At 34.8% G+C, this 21,606-nt stretch overlaps 3 protein-coding genes and 2 long non-coding RNA genes across 5 annotated transcripts; 2 read left to right on the top strand and 3 right to left on the bottom strand.

Moving 5' to 3' along the window:
* Window positions 1-48: 48 nt before the first annotated feature.
* On the bottom strand, window positions 49-15,852 carry LOC101900673 (uncharacterized). The gene is made up of 9 exons (XM_005184398.4): window positions 15,091-15,852; window positions 8,867-9,789; window positions 8,631-8,807; window positions 8,407-8,567; window positions 5,850-5,991; window positions 2,783-3,694; window positions 2,558-2,717; window positions 652-941; window positions 49-586 (listed from the first exon to the last, which is right to left on the bottom strand). Exons 1-9 carry the CDS (start codon window positions 15,788-15,790, stop codon window positions 122-124), a joined length of 3,930 nt encoding a protein of 1,309 aa, XP_005184455.3. The 5' UTR covers window positions 15,791-15,852; the 3' UTR covers window positions 49-121.
* On the bottom strand, window positions 6,117-6,742 carry LOC131803821 (uncharacterized). The gene is made up of 2 exons (XR_009342788.1): window positions 6,502-6,742; window positions 6,117-6,442 (listed from the first exon to the last, which is right to left on the bottom strand). It is a non-coding gene; the product is annotated as an uncharacterized LOC131803821 (long non-coding RNA).
* Window positions 11,462-12,942, bottom strand: LOC101899639 (E3 ubiquitin-protein transferase MAEA). The gene has a single exon (XM_005184392.4). It carries the CDS (start codon window positions 12,832-12,834, stop codon window positions 11,653-11,655), a length of 1,182 nt encoding a protein of 393 aa, XP_005184449.1. The 5' UTR covers window positions 12,835-12,942; the 3' UTR covers window positions 11,462-11,652.
* LOC101899807 (ubiquinone biosynthesis monooxygenase COQ6, mitochondrial) lies at window positions 13,264-14,901 on the top strand. The gene has a single exon (XM_005184393.4). The coding sequence runs from the start codon at window positions 13,346-13,348 to the stop codon at window positions 14,756-14,758; it is 1,413 nt and encodes a 470-aa protein (XP_005184450.1). The 5' UTR covers window positions 13,264-13,345; the 3' UTR covers window positions 14,759-14,901.
* A 117-nt stretch (window positions 15,853-15,969) lies between the features above and the next one.
* LOC109612722 (uncharacterized) lies at window positions 15,970-16,285 on the top strand. Its single transcript, XR_002194658.2, has 2 exons — window positions 15,970-16,048; window positions 16,178-16,285. It is a non-coding gene; the product is annotated as an uncharacterized LOC109612722 (long non-coding RNA).
* Window positions 16,286-21,606: the final 5,321 nt, after the last annotated feature.

Genomic DNA, 21,606 nt, shown 5'->3' with positions numbered 1-21,606 from the left:
GGTAAAAACTAACATTATCGATTCCAAAATATATAGAAACAAAAGATATGTAGTCCAAAAATATAACTTAAAGTATTTATTTCAATAATCATATTTACAATCGAAAGGCAGTTAAGTTGCATTATATATTCGGTTTAAATATATAATCCATGGATAGTTGAGAACATGTTTTATTGTTAGTAATTTGTTTTTCCATCAGTTTTGTTTTCTTAACGGTTAAGATTTCATCATCAGTATCGCTATCATTTGCCGATTCTGCATCCGACGCATTATCTTGCTCCGAATCATTATTTTCTTCGGCCTCACTGGCCTCACTTTCTGAATCCCGTATTGTTTGTTTACGTTTTTTCTTCTTTTTGGGAGTTTTACGTTTCGGCGTTTTCTTTCCCGTCGTCGCCGCCACCACTTTGGATTTACGATATTTATTCCAAAATTCAGCCGGCTGGGCATAATCCACTAGATTTGGAAATCTTTTATATAAAGCTTTGCAAAGATCATCAAATGAATGTTGCACCGTTTCATCATACTTGTGGATATTTTGATAGATGGTGGGTATGAAAATCAACGACTTTTCGAGCAGTGTCATCTGAAAAGGTGTGTTAAAATATTTTTTATACTCAATTAAATTAAAGGTGGTCTAAGGTGACTTACAGCTTCTGGCATTGTTAGTTCCTTTTTTCTTCTACCTCGTCCAGGTCCATTGGCTGGAGCATTTTTACTGGGCGTATTGTTTGCATTGGTTTTTGCATCTTGATTTGTTTCATTTAACTCGTTGATTTCAGCCAATACATCATCTTCATCTTTCTTGTCGCCGCCATCAGCCTCCGTTGTTTGTTTTTGTTCCTTCGTCAATTGACATACCTTTTTGAGAATGTACAGGACATCCTTGACAAGAGCTATACCTTCCGGTTCTTTTATTAAGGGATCGGATTTTGATTTCTCTGAAAATTTAAAGGGTGTTAGATATATACAAAAAAATGTTATTCATTCGAACATCGTCATAAATAACACTTGAGGACTTATTTTTTTATTATAGCAGTTAAATCAATAGTTTTGTTTTTCAACATCTTGAAGCCAATGTGGGGGAGTTACCAAAAGAAATGCTCCGATCTCTACCATTTTATAAAAGATCTTGTGTTGATGGGCATATTGAGATGAACCAAGTCTGAATGATCAGATGTTATTTTCGCGTTTTATGAGTTTCATGGATACTCAAAATGTTGACCCTTTGTGGGGGAGGTACCAGAAGGAGTGGACCGATATATCCCAGCTTCATAGCAGATCTGGTGTTAGTAGAAATATTGTGATGTGTTTAATTTGAAGAGAACCTGGTGCTTATTTCGGATTTTATGATCATTTTGGTTATTCAAAACTTTGACACTTTTGTGGAGGAGGTACCAGAAGGAAGAGTCCGATCTCTTCCATTTTATAAAAGATCTTGTGTTTATTAGAATATTGGGATGTGCCAAGTCAGAATGGAATCCTTCTGGTAGGTCGAAATTTGAAAAAAATATAGTTTTTGCACAGAAAGAGAAAGGATAAACCGATTTTGCCCCAACTTTGCAAATCTTAATATTTCCGAATGTGTGAAAATGGACAATATCGGTCCACTCCATCAAGTACCTCCCCCACAAATGGTCAAAATTTTGAACAATTAAAACTCTCATAAAATTTGATGTAAGAGTCCGATTGTCTTCAAATTTCACACATCCCAATAATTTTATGAGCCTCCCAAGGTCTGGTGGTAAGATGGAGTATATCGGTCCAATCCTTCTGGTACTTTCACATATCCTACTATTTTTATGAATAAAAGATCTGGCAGTACGACGGAATATATCGGTCAACTCCTTCTGGTACTTCACTCACAAACGCTCAAAATTTTGAATATCCATGAAGTTCTTAAAAAGCGAAACCAACATCCGATTACATTCCAGACATGGTACATCTCAATATTTCCATCAACACAAGATCTGTTATAAAGATGTTAGAGATCGGACCATTTTTTTTTTTTTTTGGTACCTGCTCCACATAGGTTTCAAGATTTTGAAAAACATAACGCGCAAAGAAAGCGAAATAAGCATTCAACTCTCTTCAAATAGAACTGTTTTGAAGACGCTATATATCTGCGAACCACTTCTGGTACCTCACCCACTATATCTCTATATATGTCTCTAAACCAGAATCCTGAGGTGAATATGGAAGTAATGATTTCCCATAAATGGGATATAAATGTTCGATTCTCTTATATATTCATAACAATATTTATATCATATCCGATACGAAATGGACAATATTGACCCATTCTTTCAAAACCTACTCCATAGATGGTCAAGAGTCAAGAATAATCATAGCAGAAGTCAAAATATTTTAAAATAATCGAACATTGGCTGAGGGTATACATCTGTCGGCAAAACCGATCGATACTTTTTTTACTTGTTTTAATTCAACTTCCTTCTTCAGGGGACATATTCAATATAAGCTTAAAATATTTCGCATTTTTATAAAAGTTGTTTTTTATAACTATGTTCGAATTCGATATTTGTTTTAATTTTTTTACCTGCTATTAATTTCAATTGTCCAAAATATAAGACCATATTTATGTCATCCATATCTTCCATTAGATGTTTGTATAACAGCTGACGACGTTTGCGATGAGATTCACCTTTAAGGGGAGATTTGATAAATGCTTCCGAGAAGCTATCCAAGCCATCGAAATTCTGTAAAAACATGGCAAATAAATGTATTAAACAAATGCTAACTCCCTTAAATTCCACACAATTACCTTATATTCATTAAAAACAAAGGGGCATTCGATGAGGCACTTTTGAAATAATGTTGCATTTTTCTTTGATAGAAATTCGGCGAAAAAGTCTGCTGCTCTTTTGGACAAATCTTCACACTCATCTAGAAGGGCTGCCAGTAATGCCAATAAAATTGACCCTCTTAGCTTTATTTGATCTTGCAGCACAAGTTTCTCAAAACACTTGAATGTTTCCAAACGATTAACATCATAGGGTGATTTCAATTTACGCAGAACTCTATCCACAATACGTTCCACAACTTGGGTGTGTTTCTTACACAAATCCGTCAATGAAACAATAATTGTATTTACAATTGGTGGCTGATCGTTAATGGCCAGAATATTGGCATACAATGCACAAGTAGTTGTGGCAACACAACCATCTCTTAACGACAGGCGTCCTGTGATTTGTATGATACAATTGAAAATTCTTGCATTGTCCAAATCCATTTCGTTTTCCCTCATTTTAATGCATTCACTCATGTATTTGTGTAGAAACATTATTATGGTTGAGTCGGGCCGCAGACGTGTTTGCAAATTCACTTCGGAATAGGCAAATAATTGAGACATAAATGTATCACGATTATCGGGGAAATATTGTATGCCATTTAGAATGTCATTTTCTAAATGTTGATGTAAGTCGAGAATCCATTGGTGGCAGGATGAGGAGGAAGTATCCATCTTGTGATTTTTATTTTTCCCCGTTGTATTGGAACGATTGTCAATTAATACCAGAAAATCAAATGCTTTGCCAATAATGGTCGGCAGTAGCTGTCCATTTTTAATTTGAGTTAGTATATGATTGAATGCATGATTTAGAGCAGTATGAGAGAAATCCTTTATACAACTAGCCAACACTTCCAAAGCTATTAACATATTTTGTTCCTTATTCCACTGTGAAAGAAGAGAGAGAGGAGAGAGGGAGAGAGTTAACCAAAATGTTATTTAAACAAGTAAAATAAAACAGATTTATACCCCCAGCCTTGAGTTATGATTATTCAAACTGTTGACCCTTTATGGGGGAGGTTCGGAATCAGTTGGCCAATATTGGCCAACTCGCATCTGACCTAAAATTGATAAAAATATTACAACGTGCCAGATTTGGACTATATCGACTACTTCCTATACTTTGTATGAGATATGTGCACATTTTTGGAAAATGTGGAAATATGCGTGAGGTAACAGATATAGCGGATTTTCATGCTTAATCTAATACAGATAAAAATTATTGGTATGTGCAATAAATGAAGGAAATCGAACATTTATATCCAATTTTATGCGAAATCATAAATTTTAATAGAATACATATTTATATCAGATTTGAGGCAACAGAAGGAATTGGCAGATAAATATCATCTTGTGTTAGCAAAAATATTTGGATGCGGTAAATATGAAGAGAAAGAGTTGGATGCTTATTTCGCTTTTTTTGAGCGTTTTGTTTTTTAAAAATCTTGAACCCTATGTGGAGGTACCAGGAGGAATGGCCCGATCTTTTCCATCTTTATAGCAGACCTTGGTTTAATAAAAATATTGTGATGTGTGTAATTTGAATAGATCCGGATGCTTATTTCAGATTTTATGATCATTTTGGTTATTCAAAATTTTGAACCTTTGTGGGGGAGGTAACATAAGGAGTAGACCGATATATCCCGATTTCACACCAGACCTTGGGTTTATAAAAATATTGTGATGTGTGTAATTTGAAGAGAACCGTTTGCTTATTTCGGATTTTATGTTCGTTGTAGTTATTCAAAACTTTGATCGTTTGTAGGGGAAGTACCAGAAGGAATGGTCCGATCTGTTCCATTTTTATGACAGATTTTGTGTTGATGGAAATATTGAGATGTGCCAAGTCTGAATGGAATCGGATGTTATTTTCGCATTTTATGAGCTTCATGAATATTCAAAATTTTACCCTTTGTGGGGGAGGTACCAGAAGGAGTGGACGAATATATTCCATCTTCACATCAAACTTAAGGTTAGTAAAAATATTGTGATGTGTGTAATTTGAAGAGAACCGTTTGCTTATTTCGGATTTTATAATCGTTTTGGTTATTCAAAATTTTGACCCTTGTGGGGAGGTACCAGAAGGAGTGGTCCGATCTCCACCATCTTTATAACAGATTTTGTGTTGATGGAAATATTGAGATGTACCAAGCCTGAATGGAATCCGATGTTAATTTTGTGTTTTATGAGCTTCATTGATACTATTTTGACCCTTTGTGGGGGGGGGAGTACCAGAAAGAGTGGACCGATATATTCGAATTTCACACCAGACCTTGGATTAATAAAAATTTTGTGATGTGTGTAATTTGAAGACATCGGTCACTTACATCATATTTTATATGAGGTATTGGATAGAGTGGTTCGATATTGTCCATTTTCGCACCTGACGTAGCACTGATGCAAATATTAGGATTTGCAAAATTGAAGCAAAATTGGGTTATCCTTTCTCATTCTGGGCAGTTAATTATTTTCTTTGAAAAAGTTGACATTTTGTGTGGGAGGTACCAGAAGAAGTGGACCGATATTGCCCATCTCCGAATTCGATCTAAGTTTGACGTTAAAATTACGATGTACCAAGTTTGGATCAAATCGAATACTTCCTTCGAAAGTTATCATCCGCAGACAGACAGACTGACCGAAGGACAACGCTAGATCGACTTCAAATGTCCTGAAACGGGTTTGGTCAAAAGAGACCAAGAGTTTGTGTGGGAGGTACCAGGAAGAGTGAACCGATATTACCCATCTCCGAACTCGATTTAAGTTTGACAATAATATTACGATGTACCAAGTTTTAACCAAATGGGATACTTCCTTCAAGAGTTATTGTGCGCATCAGCCAACCAGACAGACGGACAGACGGACATCGCCAGATCAACTTCAAATGTCCTGAAACGAATTTAGTCCAAAGAGACCTAGGGTCTAAAACCGTTATTTCGATGAGGCACGTTTTGGCCATATCAAATGATATATACCCTCTCTGGCCATATGGCTGAGGGTATAACTAGCCATTAAGTTGAGGGTATAAAAAATTAGATGATCTTACAGATTGTAAAGTTATAAAATGATGTAGTAAAGCATCGGGTTCTCGGCTTTTCATTTTACTTGCGATGAAGTTTAAAACAATCCAGGCTTCGGTGGAATTCGATGTAAGCAAATGTGACTCAACAATGTCGACCATTTGGGAACTGAAAAGAAGAATTTTTTAAATATATTTTTGATGATATCAATATGTTTTTTTCTAAAACAACCCAACATACCAAATTGACTTGAGAATAATATTTTAATAAGCTTTCAAAAATAAGCCTTAAGCTTGAGAAAATCTTGAGAATGTATTGAGAAATGCTTGTTTAACAATTATAGAATAATCGAAAGGGAACCCTTATTCATAAGCTTATTCTTGTAATTGCAGAATAAGCTTACGAAAGTAATATTATATCAAGCTTATTTTTTCAATGGTATAAAATATTTATTTTTTAATTATTTTACACATTTCATTCATTGATCGCCATCCCAGCTGTCGCTGCCTCCTGTTGCATTGATACCTAGATGATTTCTTTCTCCTTATTTGAGCTTCCGCATCTCCTCCACTAATTCTTCACTTCTCTTGAATTCTTGCAACTTTTTGACGCCTCTATTCTGAAATGAGATTGAAATAATATACACTATAGATTCCCAGATTTATTATTCATCATTACCTTAGAGTTTCGTCCAGAAATGGGTCTTAAATTCGCGTGATTTTGATTTTAACCAAAGAAAATATTTTTTTTGTCGACAATTTTCACAAAAAAAAAAAAAAAAATCAAAACAAATTTGTCAACAAAGGACAGATTTGAGAAAAGTTTATGCAAAAAAGTTTTTCTCTAGCATTGTTGAGGAATTCTTACGATAAACTATTTTCATAATATTATTCTCAAGCTGTATTGTATTTTTGGTATGTTGGGTTACTTTCTTAGCCCTTTATAGCCTGACTTTTTTCTTTTCAATGAAAAAATTTTATATGTTGTATTTTAGGACCCTTAACAACGTTTGTTCTACGACTTTTCACAATTTTGCGTTTTGGACATTTTAGGGGAGGTTTTGTGTGTTGGTTCTTTGAAGAACCACCAGGCTCTCCTTTGACAAGTAGAATGCATATGGCTTATATATGATTTTTTTTTTATTTTCATTTAAATTATATATGTATTTCAGTTCATTTATTCAATGTTTTGTATGATATTCTAGAAAGCAGTTTTTTGTTGATTGGTAACATAATTCTACCTCACATTTAATGCAATACACTGTTGTTCTAGATGTGCAATTGGGCATTTTACAACGAGGTTTGCCTGTTGTTAGGTATTTCGGGAAGTGCCCAAGATTATTAAACCGCACGTCACTAGGCGGCATTACTACCCGAACTCGTTTTGGCACATTTTCAGGGGTCTCACATCCTCCAGTGCTTCTTGGACGTCCTTTCCTTATGGATTGTGTGCCAGATTTTACTAAAACTTTGCTGACGTCTACGATAAATTCATGGAAAGTCAGCATTTTATCTGTACGAGGAGATGAAGAGAATTGGCGTTTATATAAAATCCACGCATTTATCATGTACATAAGACGATTTTATTCTTATGCGGCTTCTACCAAAGCACGAATCCTTAAGATCAACACCTCCCATGTACTTGTTGTACTCGTGGATTATCGCAGGGTAATTATCGATTGGGTAATTTTTCTGGCAATTTGCAGCCAGGAATTCGGTTACGTTGAACTGTTCCAAGCCCATAGATTCCCTGGGTGCGTAAATAAGCCAATAAAGGAATAGTTCGAAGAAAATTCTGTAGTTCTTGAAAAGCGGAACTTTACGAGCAAGCCGCACCACAATATTTGCTGCTGCTCCCAAGTCTGGTTCATTGTCCAAAACATGGTATTCGCATCATCATTTGTCACTATATGGAAATCGGGATCGTCTAGACTTTCGTCGTCAAATCTGATATATCGCCAATTTCACTTATTGACCATTCAAAATTATTGACGAATGCTTCAAACTCTTCAGCCGCGGTAAAATCTTTGTATTTACGTGGCATTTTTCTATGAAAAGGCGCTAAAGCACTAACGAATTTCACTTCTCTAATGAGTGCCTACTGGTTCTTTGAAGGACCGAAGGACTTTTACACGAAAAACACCAACAAAAAAAATGATATTGCTAAAAAGATAATTACATGGTTTTAATATAGTGCACAAATAATAAAAATTAATTTTATTTGGTTCTTTTGGAGCAAAAGTTTTGATTTCAATCAATTTGAAAAAGCACGACTTGTTCACTTTGAAGCTTTTGTGTGTTTTTCTGATAAACGTCAAAAATCAGGTGTTCAGCACCGAAAAGCATATGATTTTCTTTTTCGCTATATGGCATACATTATAAAGAGAATATTTGCTGAATAAACATTGCGCAAAAAATGTAACAGTTTTGAAAAACAAGTCTCTAAAGTTGAGGTTCCTGAAGGGACCACCAGGCTATTAAGGGTTAGTTATGATAGGGGAGGAAATTCAAATTTATATGCGTGATATTGTTATAGAATATTTTAAAAAAAATAAAAACATATTTTAATACGAACGACACATACCTTATCATTTTGTGTTGTAATGCCAAATGAAAACAATTCTGCAAATAGAAACGCGATTGTGTGGATAGTAGAGTTCGTATAATGACCCAAGGCATAAAGTGTTCGGCTTTATTTGTTTGTTCTATACTCTTCAAGTTTGACAAGACTCTGGATCGAAAACACTGCAATGAAAATGATTCCAAATATTAATCTACAATACTTTTTGGTATATACTACACTCTTACCTCCATTGCCACTTCAATGTTTTTCGTATCGCCATCTTGCAACATGGGTGTTATGACCTTACACCATACCCACACCACAGGGTAACAATTGGGATAACATTCCAGAATAGAGTCAATCGAAAGTAAGGTTTGTTTACGCACCAATGCTGTGGGCTCACAAACCAGGCGTGAAGTTTCCTGGAAAGTAATGATCATTTTAGTATTCGATAGCATTGTCATCATTAAGTATTGCTTACCATTACGAAATTTGTATTGAAAATAATCAATGGATTTAACTTTACCAATTGTTCCATTAGCATTATTCCAGCTCTCCGTATATACGACAGAGGGCTTTGATAGAGATGTGTGTAGACATATGATGGCAAATTAAGTATGGATAATTGAATAATTGCATGTCCCTGAAAGGAATACTTTGCCTCCTGGGCATTGGGTTTTTCATAACGTATTTCATTCTTTCCCACTCTTGGTTCATCGGGCAACACAACACTCATATCACAAAACTCCGTGTATTTCAGACACTCTGTGAGAATTTTCCTGGCATTCGGAGAACCTTTGGTCAGAGCTGTGTGTAGGGCCTGTACCGATTTTAATTTAATATTATTATTTTGATCTTGTATACTATCAATTAATTCCTTGATGAGATAAATTTCTCGCGGTATATCTGAAACTTCATGGCGAAACATTTGCCAATCTACATGTGATTCCATTTGAAGTATCTTCGACATTAGGTCAATAGTTCGAGATCTAATCATCACTTCATCAGCATATACGGCATCACAAAGAAATTCCACACACGATTCATTGCACTTTGTGAATAGAGCAGCATCATATTTGGCAGCATATTCCAGGGCTTTTTGTATATGTTCACTTTTCCATGTTCGAACGGGATTCGTGATAATACATTCAATGTAGAATTTTAATACTTTCACCAATAGTCGAGAATATTTTGATATGCATTTTATAAACCAATCCGAGATGTGTTCACAATCGCTATTTATGTTACTGGACGTAGTTTGATTGGATTTGGGTTTAGATGAATATGTATGAAGAAATACGGTCAGATTCATGAGCTTTAACAGTGTCTGTTCGGGATCTCCATTGTGAGCATTAATCATCTCTTCGTAGATCTCAAAACATTTCGCATGCAAATTTGCTGCATCTAAAAATATATAATTTAAACATGACAATCGTAGTTGTTTTAAAAATGGACCTTTTTGAGGTTATACAGGGTGAGATAAAAAATAATTTTTACATTTTTTTAATTTTATTGAATGAAAGCAAAACATGTCGGAAATTGCATCAAATTTTAGAATAAGTTTAGATTTTTTCGAATTGGTCACTTTTGGCACAAATTATGGCCTTCAAACGGCCAATGAAACCGTCACACGCTGCCCGAATGGGCGCTTGCTTGATGTGATCGACACTTTGGTATTTTCTAGTACCCACCTAGGTCTGTTTGGACCAAATCCGTTTCAGAACATTTGGAGCCGATCTAGCGATGTCCGTCTGTCTGGTTGGTGCCCACTATAACTCTCGAAGGGAGTATCCGATTTAGTCCCAACTTTGTACGTCGTAATATTATTGTCAAACTTAGATCGACTTCGGAGTTGCGCAATATCAGTCCACTCTTTCTGGTACCTCCCACACAAAATGTCAACATTTTCAAAGAAAATAATTTACTGCACAGAAAGAGAAAGGCTAAACCTAATTTGCTCCAACTTTGCAAATCTTAATATTTGCATCAGTGCTAGGTCAGATGCGAGAATGGACAATATAGGTCCACTCCATCAAGTACCTCCCCCACAAAGGGTCAAAATTTGGAATAATTATAACTCTTATAAAATATGATGCAAGGGTCCGATTGTCTTCACATCACACACATCACAATATTTTTATTAACCTAAGGCCTGGTGTGAAGATGGAATATATCGGTCCACTCCGTCTAGTACCTCCCCCACAAAGGGTCAATATTTTGAATATCCATGAAGCCCATAAAACACGAATTTAACATCAGATTCCATTCAGACATGGCACATCTCAATATTTCCATTAACACAAAATTTGTTGTAAAGATGGTAGAGATCGGACCATTCCTTCTGGTACCTCCCACACAAAGGGTCAAAGTTTTGAATAACCAAAACTATCATAAAATCCGAAATAAGCATCAGGTTCTACTCTAATCACACACATCTCAATATTTTAATTAACACAAGGTCTGGTGTGAAGTTGGAATGTATCGATCCACTCCTTCTGGTACCTCTCCCACAACGGGTCAATATTTTTATTATTCATGAAGCCCATAAAACACGAAATTAACATCCGATTCCATTCAGACTTGACCAATCTCAATATTTCCAACAATACAAAATCTGTTATAAAGATGGTAGAGATCGGACCATTGCTTCTGGTACCCCCTGACAGAGGGTCAACGTTTCGAATAACAAAAACGATCATAAAATCCGGAATAAGATCAGGATTTCTTCAAATTACACACATCACAATATTTTTTTATTAACCCAAGGTCTGATGTGAAAATGGAATATATCGGTCCACTCTTTCTGGTTTTCTGGTACCTCCCCCACAAAGGGTCAAAATTTGTAGTATCCATAAAGCTTATAAAGCGTGATATTAACATCCGATTTCATTCAGATATGGCAAAACTCAATATTTAATTTAAATTACAAAAATATATACATTTGTTCATCCCTCCTTCTCTTAAATCCAGGTATGCATACAATAAATTGTATACAAGAAAACCTACATATCGGCTGTGTCTGATTTGAAATCCATCCTTGCCTAAATAACCCCAAAAAATAATACTAATTTTCGCATCATTTTTTATTCTTTCTCTTTATTTCAAAATAAAATTTAATTTCTAAAATAAGATAATTCATGACGATATAGTTTAGTTTCATTACATACTAAGAATTGGGTGTGTGTGTTAGTTAGCATATAATATAATTCGAAAAATTGATGGCAATTGATCAATTAAGATATAAAAACATATTTTCTCCTACTTCTTTTACATGACGAAAACCTTTTCAATTTTGGGATTAGTAAATTTCGTATTCGTTATGGGGCACAATACTGTTCCATTTTCTTTGGTAATTTCGGGTATTGCTAATTGTCCAAATATCTGTCCATTTGGCAGCATCATGGGCAAATTGTGTTCGTTCAATGGGAGGCCAGTGATGCGACAAATTAAACGACTCTGTACACAATGCGAATAGGGCAAGGTCTTGGCAATGCGATTAAAATCTTCTTGACAAACAGGGCAATTCAGATTTTTACAATTAAATGAATAACAGTGAGGAGTTTTCAGTGATGACAGGCCAGCCTGTACGGCAATACTGAGCAAGGATTGGGCTGAAAGTTGAAATAGTCGATAGTTCTCATTACGAAACTTGAGAACAAGATTGTTCCAGCGGTTAATGTCGAAGAGGCTGCGATAGGGTTCAATTGTGGTGTCTGGTTGGTAGGCCAACAAAGCCATGCATTCACAAATTTCCTTGATTTGTGTCTTCTCAAATGCTGGAAAGTATTTACGAGCATGTACGACAGCTTCTGTTCTCTGATTTTTACGTATTAGCTCAACAAATTCTTGTACACGCAAATCGAATTCAATATTAGAATTGATTTTTCTCAACTTTGACTTGTTATCCAAGCACCATAGAATGCATTTAGTGGTTTTATGAGCAGCCAAGTCCTCCTCCACCTCCCTTGAGGTATGGAAAATGTCTAGATTTGTGAGATGACGAATGTCCGAATAATTAGCCAGTCGCTCAGCAGTTTCATAATAACCCATACGCAATAAATGCTCTATAACCATACGATCCATACGTACGCGTTTCCATTGGTCAATTGATGCCTGCCACACCTCTTCACTGGTGTTGCTATCACGTTGAACTATTTCCTTTAAATGTTCCAATTTTCGTTTGCAAATAAAACTAGCATTCAATTCATCGCCAATGGCCTCGTCTGATTTCCTTTTAAGGACCTGTAAACGTTGTACGACATTGCCCACCAGCTTGCTGACGTCGGAAATTACGGGACGATGCATCAAAGCCTTTTCAACTTCCTTTGAATAATTTTGAATTTGATCCACTTCCCTGTCGACAGATTTCTGGGCGACTCGAAATTTTTTGTTGATAACCTCGTAGGGAACCTTCAAGGTGGCATGTTCCATGGACTTGATCTCCGACATTGTTGAAATTTAATTACCAAATGAACAAAATGGACTGTGTCGTCGTCTAATTACGTTCTTGGATATTTTTGTTTTCCTTTTGTTTCTTTGTTTGTGTTATTTTTTTCTTCTCATACAATTCGATAACAAGTGTTATCGTTTGATGTTAATGGAGATGAGTTGGGCTGGGTGAAATGGTACGAAAGTGAAAAAAGGACGGAATTATGAAAAGGAGTGAAATTTCCTCCTTCGTCACCCAGTTTACGCCTAAACTCAGTTTTTATTTTAATAATTCATCTGTCGCTGACCTCTAATTATTTCCTCAACATAAATTCCATTCTCACAGCATGGCATTGAAAGTCAATTAAATGTAAAGAGTGAACAATGAAGAGAAAGAGAGCAACATTTTTTTCTCATCACTGTGCATCATTTCTCGCCTTGGTGTAAAAGTGCGTATAGAAAACAAATTGTGAAATATGGGAAATGGGGAAACGTCAAACATTCATAACGAGCAACACGAACTCTGGACAGGATGACGATTTTATTAAAAAGTTTAAGAAATCTTAAAACAATTCAAACGCAATCAATAATAACACGAAATATATGTGTAAGCCTACGAGTAGACAACAACCAGACCACCTCAGCGGGTGCCACTGAACATTATGATATAATCATTGGTGGAGGCGGTTTGGTGGGCACTGCTTTGGCTGCAGCCCTATCAAAAAATAAAACTTTGGCCGACAAAAAAGTATTACTATTGGAAGGAGCTCCACCGTTCAAGGGATTTGATGTCAGCAAACCGTATGGTAATCGTGTATCAGCCATAAATAAGAAAACTATTGCCCTATTCGAATCAATTGGTATTTGGGAACGCATGACAAATGCCCGAGTTAAGCCAGTAAAACAAATGCAGGTTTGGGATGCAAATAGTGATGCTTTGATTAATTTTCAACATGACCACTTTGCCGATGATGTAGCCTGCATTGTGGAAAACGATTTAATGTTGGACTCCATTTATAATCAATTGAATGAAAATGCACCTAATGTTATCGTACGTAATCTATCGAGAATAGCTGATGTCAAGTTACCCTCAAAAACTGGAAAGTCATCCTCTGAAGTTACACTACAAAGTGGAGAAAAGTTCTCGTGTGAATTATTGGTTGGGGCCGATGGTGCCAACTCCTTGGTGCGCAAGGAAATGGCTGTGGATGTCTTTTCCATGGATTACAAGCGTATGGGACTTGTTGCTACTTTAGAGCTGTGTGAGGCTGGTGATAATTCAGTTGCTTGGCAACGTTTCATACCGACCGGACCAGTGGCGTTATTACCTCTGACGGATAAATTAAGTTCTCTTGTTTGGAGTACCACCGTTCCTCATGCCAAAGAGTTGTTAAACATGACACCCGAACAATTTGTGGATGCTTTAAATGAAGCCTTTTGCAAAGAATTCCCTAAAAGTGATGTGGCTGTCAAAGCCCTTGACGTTTTGAATTCAATGCTGGGCCAAAACACAAATACCCTGAGACAATATCCGCCACGAGTAGCTGGAGTGATGGAGAAATCCAGGGCCACATTTCCCTTGGGATTTTTACATGCTTCCTCATATGTAAGGCCTGGAGCAGCTTTGATTGGTGATGCCGCCCATCGTGTTCATCCATTGGCAGGACAGGGAGTAAATCTTGGCTTTAGCGATGTCTCTTTTCTGGTCGAAGCTTTGGCCGAGGGCACATATGCCGGTGCCAAATTGGGTGACATGCAATATCTAACAAAATACGAACAACGAGCTTTAACAAAAAATGTGCCCATAATTGTGGGTATTCATGGTCTACATACACTATATACGACCACATTCAGTCCGGTAGTATTGCTTAGAAGTCTGGGACTACAGCTGACTAACAATATACCACAAATTAAAGATATTTTCATGAAACGAGCTATGGGTTAGATGTTAGCGTTTAGAATTTATTCTTATGTTTGTACTATGGCCTACGTGGGCATTAAAAAAAATACTTTATAAACATTTAAAATGTCTTTAAGAAATAAATGATGAAAATCGATGGTAAAAATAACTCTTTACTTTCAAATTAATTGATTTTCTTTGTTGACTTTAGTCCCAAGACTTAATTCAGGATGGTCAAAAAATATTGTTACGGGGATGGGCAATACCATTCCTAATTTATTATTAATAAAAGGGTCAAAATATTAGCTTCTCCATGTTGATAGTACCACAATTGACATGTATATTTCATAGAAGAATATCATACACTCAATACTTACACATATTTGCATATCCACGTTCATGATTCACATATTGAATGTCTATTAACTTCTTTAGAATTCCATTTCGCGCCGTTTGATAATCCTTAAAATGGACATAACGCAGCACCAACTTCAAATCGTCACAAAATGTTGAGAATTGCACCCAGATCTGTATAGGCTCATGGCGTGGCATACGATTTATAACGTCCGGATTTTGTAGACGTTCTATTAAACCGAACACTTGTAAGCAATGGTTGATCAATTCCTCTTCAAAAATATGGAAACCCTTAGCTCCGGGTATGGTAAGTGTTAAAAAGTAGGCATTTACAGCAAGCAAAGACAATTTTATGTACTGAGAGGAATTGGGATCGATTTGTATAAGTCCCGCCAATGTGTATATAAATGCTAAGTAACCATCCCGTGGCGCCACCTTGACCACCTGATCCCAACAATCAAATGTGTTATCATAACTACCCACAGAATCACCGCGTAAAGTACGAATGGCCACACATAGCTCCAGCAAATTGGAAATAATTTCTTCATCCACCACACATCGCTGCACAAGAGGAATATTCAATAACTTCTGCAGATGTTCATTTGATTCTGTTGAGTTTTTATTTCGTTGAAATTGTTCGAAAATATCTTCTATTTCTTCCCACACCAAACCACGCACGAAATATTCACTTAATTTTTGAAAAATTTTAATTAATTCACTCATTTTACAACACAGCTACAACAAGAACAACAAGAAATCAACAAATGAATGAATGTGTGCGTCTGTTTGTTTACAAAACAAGACTTCTTCTTCTTCTTCTTTCTGAGCGTAGTTACATTCTAAGTGAAATGATAGTAAGTAAGGGTAATAGAAATGATATTTCAATATTTTAAATAAGTTTAATTGGGCACATTCTGTCTTTTTACGTCTGTGCCGTCCTGCATCTGTCACGCAAGTAAAACTACCTCTCAACCAGGTGTCGTGAGTTAAAAACCTTTTAATTTAAATATTACAATATCAAATAAGCAAACATAAATTGAACTACAATTCGACATTTGTACTTATGTACTATCGTTTTCTTTTTACACCATTTTTATACTGTATTTGCAGTAATCGGAAAATTTATATTGGCAATCCATTTTGTAACAAACGCTCATTGGTTTGTAATCGTTTTCAAGAGTGGCCAACCATTTTGGAAAATAAAAGCATTGGACTGGACTTTGCAATCCATTTTGGGATAAACGCTGATTGGATTGTAATCGATTTCACTAGTGACCAACCAGTTTGGAAAATAAATTCTTTGGAGTGGAGTAATCTGGCAAATCATTTTGAAAAATAAACTTATTGGACTTGAGGTGATTTTCTACAAATTTACCTTAATTTGGAGTACAACCTGGCTTTTTGTATCCTGAGGATCGCCAATGCTCTCTACAACATAGGAGAGCTCGCTTGACAGTCCAAAAAAAAAAAAAAAAAAAAAAAAAAAAATAAGTTTAATTAAATAAAACAATTTGGAAGATTAGGCAATAACTTTTCTGCATTTATATATAATACTGGATTATATTTTATTTTTATTTCATTGGATCAGCAGGCAAAGAATATATTTCGTCCTTATTGAAAAATAGAATTGCTATGCGACATGGCGACATTTCAATTTAATGTTATATGCGCGTTAAATGAAACACGTAACATCGTAAAATGTGTAATACTTTGGGAGTATCCTATTGTTTACAAACATGGTCATGGAAAAAAGTTTATTTAAGATCTGTGCGAACTACGTTTAAAATTAATTGAAAATAGCCACCATTCAGGATCAAGAGTGGTGCTTTAATGATAGTTGCCTTAAATATAAGAGTTTATTCAATGCAAAACAAAACAAAAGAAAACGTTTTAGGTGATGTTAAGGTGAGAATACATAAAACGCATTTCTGACTGTCTTATGTCATCGGCTGGCTTCATCGGAAAAGAACCAAGGAACGTAGGGCAAAATTCGAACTAAATCTACCTAGAACTCATTTGTTCCTCTACGAAGAAGTCAGCCGATGACTTAAGCCAATCAAAGAAGCGTTTTATGTATTCTTATCTTTAACACAAAACGTTATATTCTCTTCATACTTGTCCTAAGCGAAACCTAATTTAATTATTCCATAATTAATTTTAAACAATTTTAAAAAGAATCATTCTACGCCACTTAAATACAACACTGTGCTAGCGATTTCTCATTGTGCACCGCCGTTTGCAATGTTAGTATCGGTGATCTTAGTTCGTTAAGTCGTGGTCGCGTTCGTTGTGAATGTTTTTAACAAATCATATAAAAGATACTGTGTTTTAAGTTATAAAATCTTTTGCAAAGTATAAATAAACATTGTCGGTTCGGTAGGAAAATGAAATTATTTACGAAGAACTATTGCAAACCTTAAAAAACTGGTGTGAAAAATTGTTTCTTTTCGGCTAACGGTTTCGTTGGATTTCATAGTTGGTGTTGTTTTTTTATTGCCGCCGTTAAGTGATATTTTCAAACCGTTGATGTTGGTCAGTTCGACTTTGTTACATGAAAAAAGTGCGCCAACGGAAATATCAATTCCATTGTTCAAATCTGTGCAACATTAGTGATGTGTTTAAAAAGACACGAAAAAATATAACGAAGCTAAATAACAGTAGACTTAAAAGTTTTTCCAAAATTATTAATTCCATTGGAATATTATTTTAAATAAATACCTAATTGCAAAGCATTGCATTAAAAGAAATAAAAAATATAAAAAAGTGAATAATAAAAAACTACTTAAAGCAACGAATTATGCCTTCTCCAACACCATTGTCATACATCTCGCCGTCATCGTTCTCGATCTCTCAGTTCCGGCCGCGTTATATTGTTTTCCCGTGTATTAACAACTTTTTGTAAAAAAATGTCCCTTAGAAGTTATAAAAATGGTTGAGAAGTGTTAATTAACGTTTATTGAATTGAGGAGAAATGAATTCCAATCCTCTCGTCGAAGACAGAGTCAATAAAAAGCGCGCGCAATATCGCTTTTCAGGAATTTATAATTAAAATAGTGCAAAACGTTAATTGTGTGGCTAATAAATACAATTATTCATAAATATTTACGCCACTTAAATACAACACTGTGCTAGCGGTTTCTTATTGTGCACCGCAGTTTGCAATGTCAGTATCGGTGATCTTAGTTTGTTAAGTTGTGGTCGCGTTCGTTGTGAATGTTTTTAACAAATCATATAAAATATACTGTGTTTTAAGTTATAAATTCTTTTGCAAAGTATAAATAAACATTATCGGTTTGGTGGGAAAATGAAATTATTTACGAAAAACCATTGCAAACCTTTAAAAAACGAATGTGAAAAATTATTCCTTTTTCGGCTAACGGTTTCGTTGGATTTCATAGTTGGTGATGTTTTTTTATTGCCGCCGTTAAGTGATATTCTCATGCCGTTGATGTTCGTTTGTTCGACTTTGTTACATGAAAAGAAAAAAGTGCGCCAACGAAAATATCAATTCCACTGTTTCTCTTGCAAAGCAAATCTGTGCAATATAAGTGATGTGTTTAAAAACAAATATAAAAAAGCATAACATAACTAAATAACCGTAGAATTCAAAGTTTTTCCAAAATTATTAATTCTAATGAAATAATACTGACAAAAAATACATAATTGCAATGCATTCCATTAAAAGAAATAGAAAATATCAAAAAGTGAATAGTAAAAATCTACTTAAAGCAACGAATTATGCTTCTCCAAACACCATTGCCCTACATCTCAGTTATCGATAAATATGTGAACGATATTATTAATACGCTGTTACGTGCAATATCACTTTTTCAGGAATTTATAATTAAAATTATGCAAAACGTTAATTTTGTGGCTAATAAATAAAATTATTCGAAATATTTTGTTAATCTTAAATATTTACGCCACTTTAATACAACACTGTACTAGCGATTTCTCATTGTGCACCGCCGTTTGCAATGTTAGTATCGGTGATCTTAGTTCGTTAAGTCGTGGTCGCGTTCGTTGTGAATGTTTTTAACAAATAATATAAAATATACTGTGTTTTAAGTTATAAATTATTTTGCAAAGTATACATAAACACTATCGGTTCGGAGGGAAAATGAAATTATTTACGAAGAACGATTACAAACCTTAAAAAATCTAGTGTGTATAATTGTTTCTTTTCGGATAACGGTTTCGTTGGATTTCATAGTTGGTGTTGTTTTTTTATTGCCGCCGTTAAGTGATATTCTCATACCATTGATGTTCGTCATTTTGACTTTGTTACATGAGAAAAAAATGCGCCAACGGAAATATCAATCCCATTGTTCCTCTTGCAAAGTAAATCTGTGCAACATAAGTGATGTGTTTAAAAAGACACGAAAAATAGCCGTAGACTTTAAAGTTTTTCCAAAATTATTAATTCCAATGAAATATTATTTTAAATAATTAGCTAATTGCAATACATTGCATTAAAAGAAAAAGAAAATATAAAAAAGTGAATAGTAAAAAACTACTTAAAGCAACGAATTATTCCTCTCCCAACACCATTGCCATACATTTCAGTTATCGATAAATATGTGAAAGCCATTATTAATACTCCGTTATCGTTCTCGTTCTTCCAGTTCCGGCCGCGTTATATTGTTTTCCCGTGTATTAACAACTTTTTGTAAAAAAATGTCCCCTTTAAGTTTTACAAATATTTGATAAGTGTTAATTAACGTTTATTGAATTGTGGAGAAATGAATTTCAATAAAATACTAATGGAAACCAAAGCAAAATGCACATTTAAGATTTGTTCGAATAAATGTTCTGTAACTTCGCTGCCGGTTGTTATTAAATCATTATTAAATTATAAATTTAATCAATTTCCATTTATAACCAAATAATCGAATTTATCGCTTTATGTTGATTGCGGATCGTCGGGTGTTATTGGAGTTTCGTAATTTACTGGAATGATTATGTTTGCTAAGAATAGGTAATATTGTCTGCAGAACGTATCTTTACGTTTGAACACAAAACTTAATGTAAAAAAAAAACTAAGGAAAATGTGAAAAATATACTTGTTGAAACCAGAGGGTGAGGCTTGATTCAAAATTGTATTAAATTTTAAAAATAGTTTAATAATTTAAAAGCGTTTAAGTAATTTTTAAAGATCGGGTGTAAAAATGTCTTTAGAAGTGAATATCGGCTCAAACAACATCATGTCAGTGCAAATTACAAATTGGTGAGAATAAATTTGGCAGTATTTGGTACGGCCTATTTTGTAAAAAAAATGAAGGTGCTTCTAGGTAAGTTGTCTTTTCAATTATATAAATTGTTTTCAAAATATTCAAATTCAATTACAATAAAAATACTATTTTATTATTTAGGTATATAAATGATTTACTCTTTGTATGACAAAAAAAAAGTCAGCAGTATTTTCCCTAAAGTTAAGCAATAAATTTTCAAAAACGTCGAATAATGGCTTAACTCTAGTTTAGTACAAACTCTTACATTGTTTAAACTATTTTTTTTCTTGGGGACGGACACGGAACCTCATATTTTTGATCCCAAAGTTCGGGTTCAAGACCCGGATTAGACCCAAGAATTGGTATCGTTGGAAAGCATATGAAAATCCAATCCAACAAGTGGTTACATGGCAATTTTTAAGCGGTTCGAAAGTTATAGTCAAATTATGATTTTTTTGGATCCGGATTTTTTATAAATCCCCCAAAAAGTCGAAAAAGAGCCCATTATGGTGGTCAACCAAATTGAAGTCAAATTATTGCTGAAACTCTTACCATTCCTAAATGCTTAAATTGCTCTAATGCCTTTTCTGGATCCAGAGATATTATCTTCTGGGTACGTTCAACCGGCTACGCAAACAAAAGTTTTTCCAGACATTATACCGATAGATTGTCAAAAAATCCAGAAATTCATATATCAGGAATTCTTTCAGCCTTTAAATTCGTATTATTCGAAAGGTACTTCCTGAAACCTTTTCTTTGAACCTGTCTCAATCCTGCTTGAGTTTTGGTTTCTGTACAGTGGAACCTTTTACTTGTTATTTCCCTAAGATTGAGCGATCAATTTTCAGGGAATTTGAAAAAGCCCTGTGTCCTAAATTTTTTTTCCCAAAGTTCAAATCATTTCTATTCAACCCCACCTATATTTTAGTTTCAGTGCAGCAGACCCTTTTATCTGTAATTTCTTTAAAGTTGAGCGATAAATTCGAAACATTTCAATGACCGGAATTCATGCTGCCTTTAAGTTCGTCATCGCGTTTGAGCCATATGGCTAGGGAGGGTATATGTCATTTGATACGACCAAAACGTGCCTCATCGAAATAACGGGTTTATTCTTTATTCAATTTTTTTTATTCTATTCAAATCCTTTTCAGAACATTTGGAGTCAATCTAGCGATGTCCGTCTGGCTGGCACGATAACTCTCGAAGGGAGTATCCGATTTTATCCAAACTTGGTACATCGTAATATTATTGTCCAACATAGATCGAGTTCAGATATAGGCAATATCGGCCCCGGTTAGGTCAGGCCAA

Source organism: Musca domestica, unplaced genomic scaffold (assembly GCF_030504385.1).
Source record: "Musca domestica strain aabys unplaced genomic scaffold, Musca_domestica.polishedcontigs.V.1.1 34, whole genome shotgun sequence".
NCBI lineage: Eukaryota > Metazoa > Arthropoda > Insecta > Diptera > Muscidae > Musca > Musca domestica.
Note: the sequence above shows the minus strand (reverse complement) of the source record. Positions and strands in the feature narration are given on the sequence as shown.

Coding starts and splice junctions, on each gene's coding strand:
- LOC101899639 (XM_005184392.4), bottom strand. CDS start 12,834: ATGTCGGAGATCAAGTCCATGGAACATGCCACCTTGAAGGTTCCCTAC.
- LOC101899807 (XM_005184393.4), top strand. CDS start 13,346: ATGACGATTTTATTAAAAAGTTTAAGAAATCTTAAAACAATTCAAACG.
- LOC101900673 (XM_005184398.4), bottom strand. CDS start 15,790: ATGAGTGAATTAATTAAAATTTTTCAAAAATTAAGTGAATATTTCGTG. Junction 9,790..15,090: donor ACGTGGATATGCAAATATGT/GTAAGTATTGAG, acceptor ATATATTTTTAG/ATGCAGCAAATTTGCATGCG. Junction 5,992..8,406: donor TTACAACACAAAATGATAAG/GTATGTGTCGTT, acceptor TCTTCTTTTCAG/TTCCCAAATGGTCGACATTG.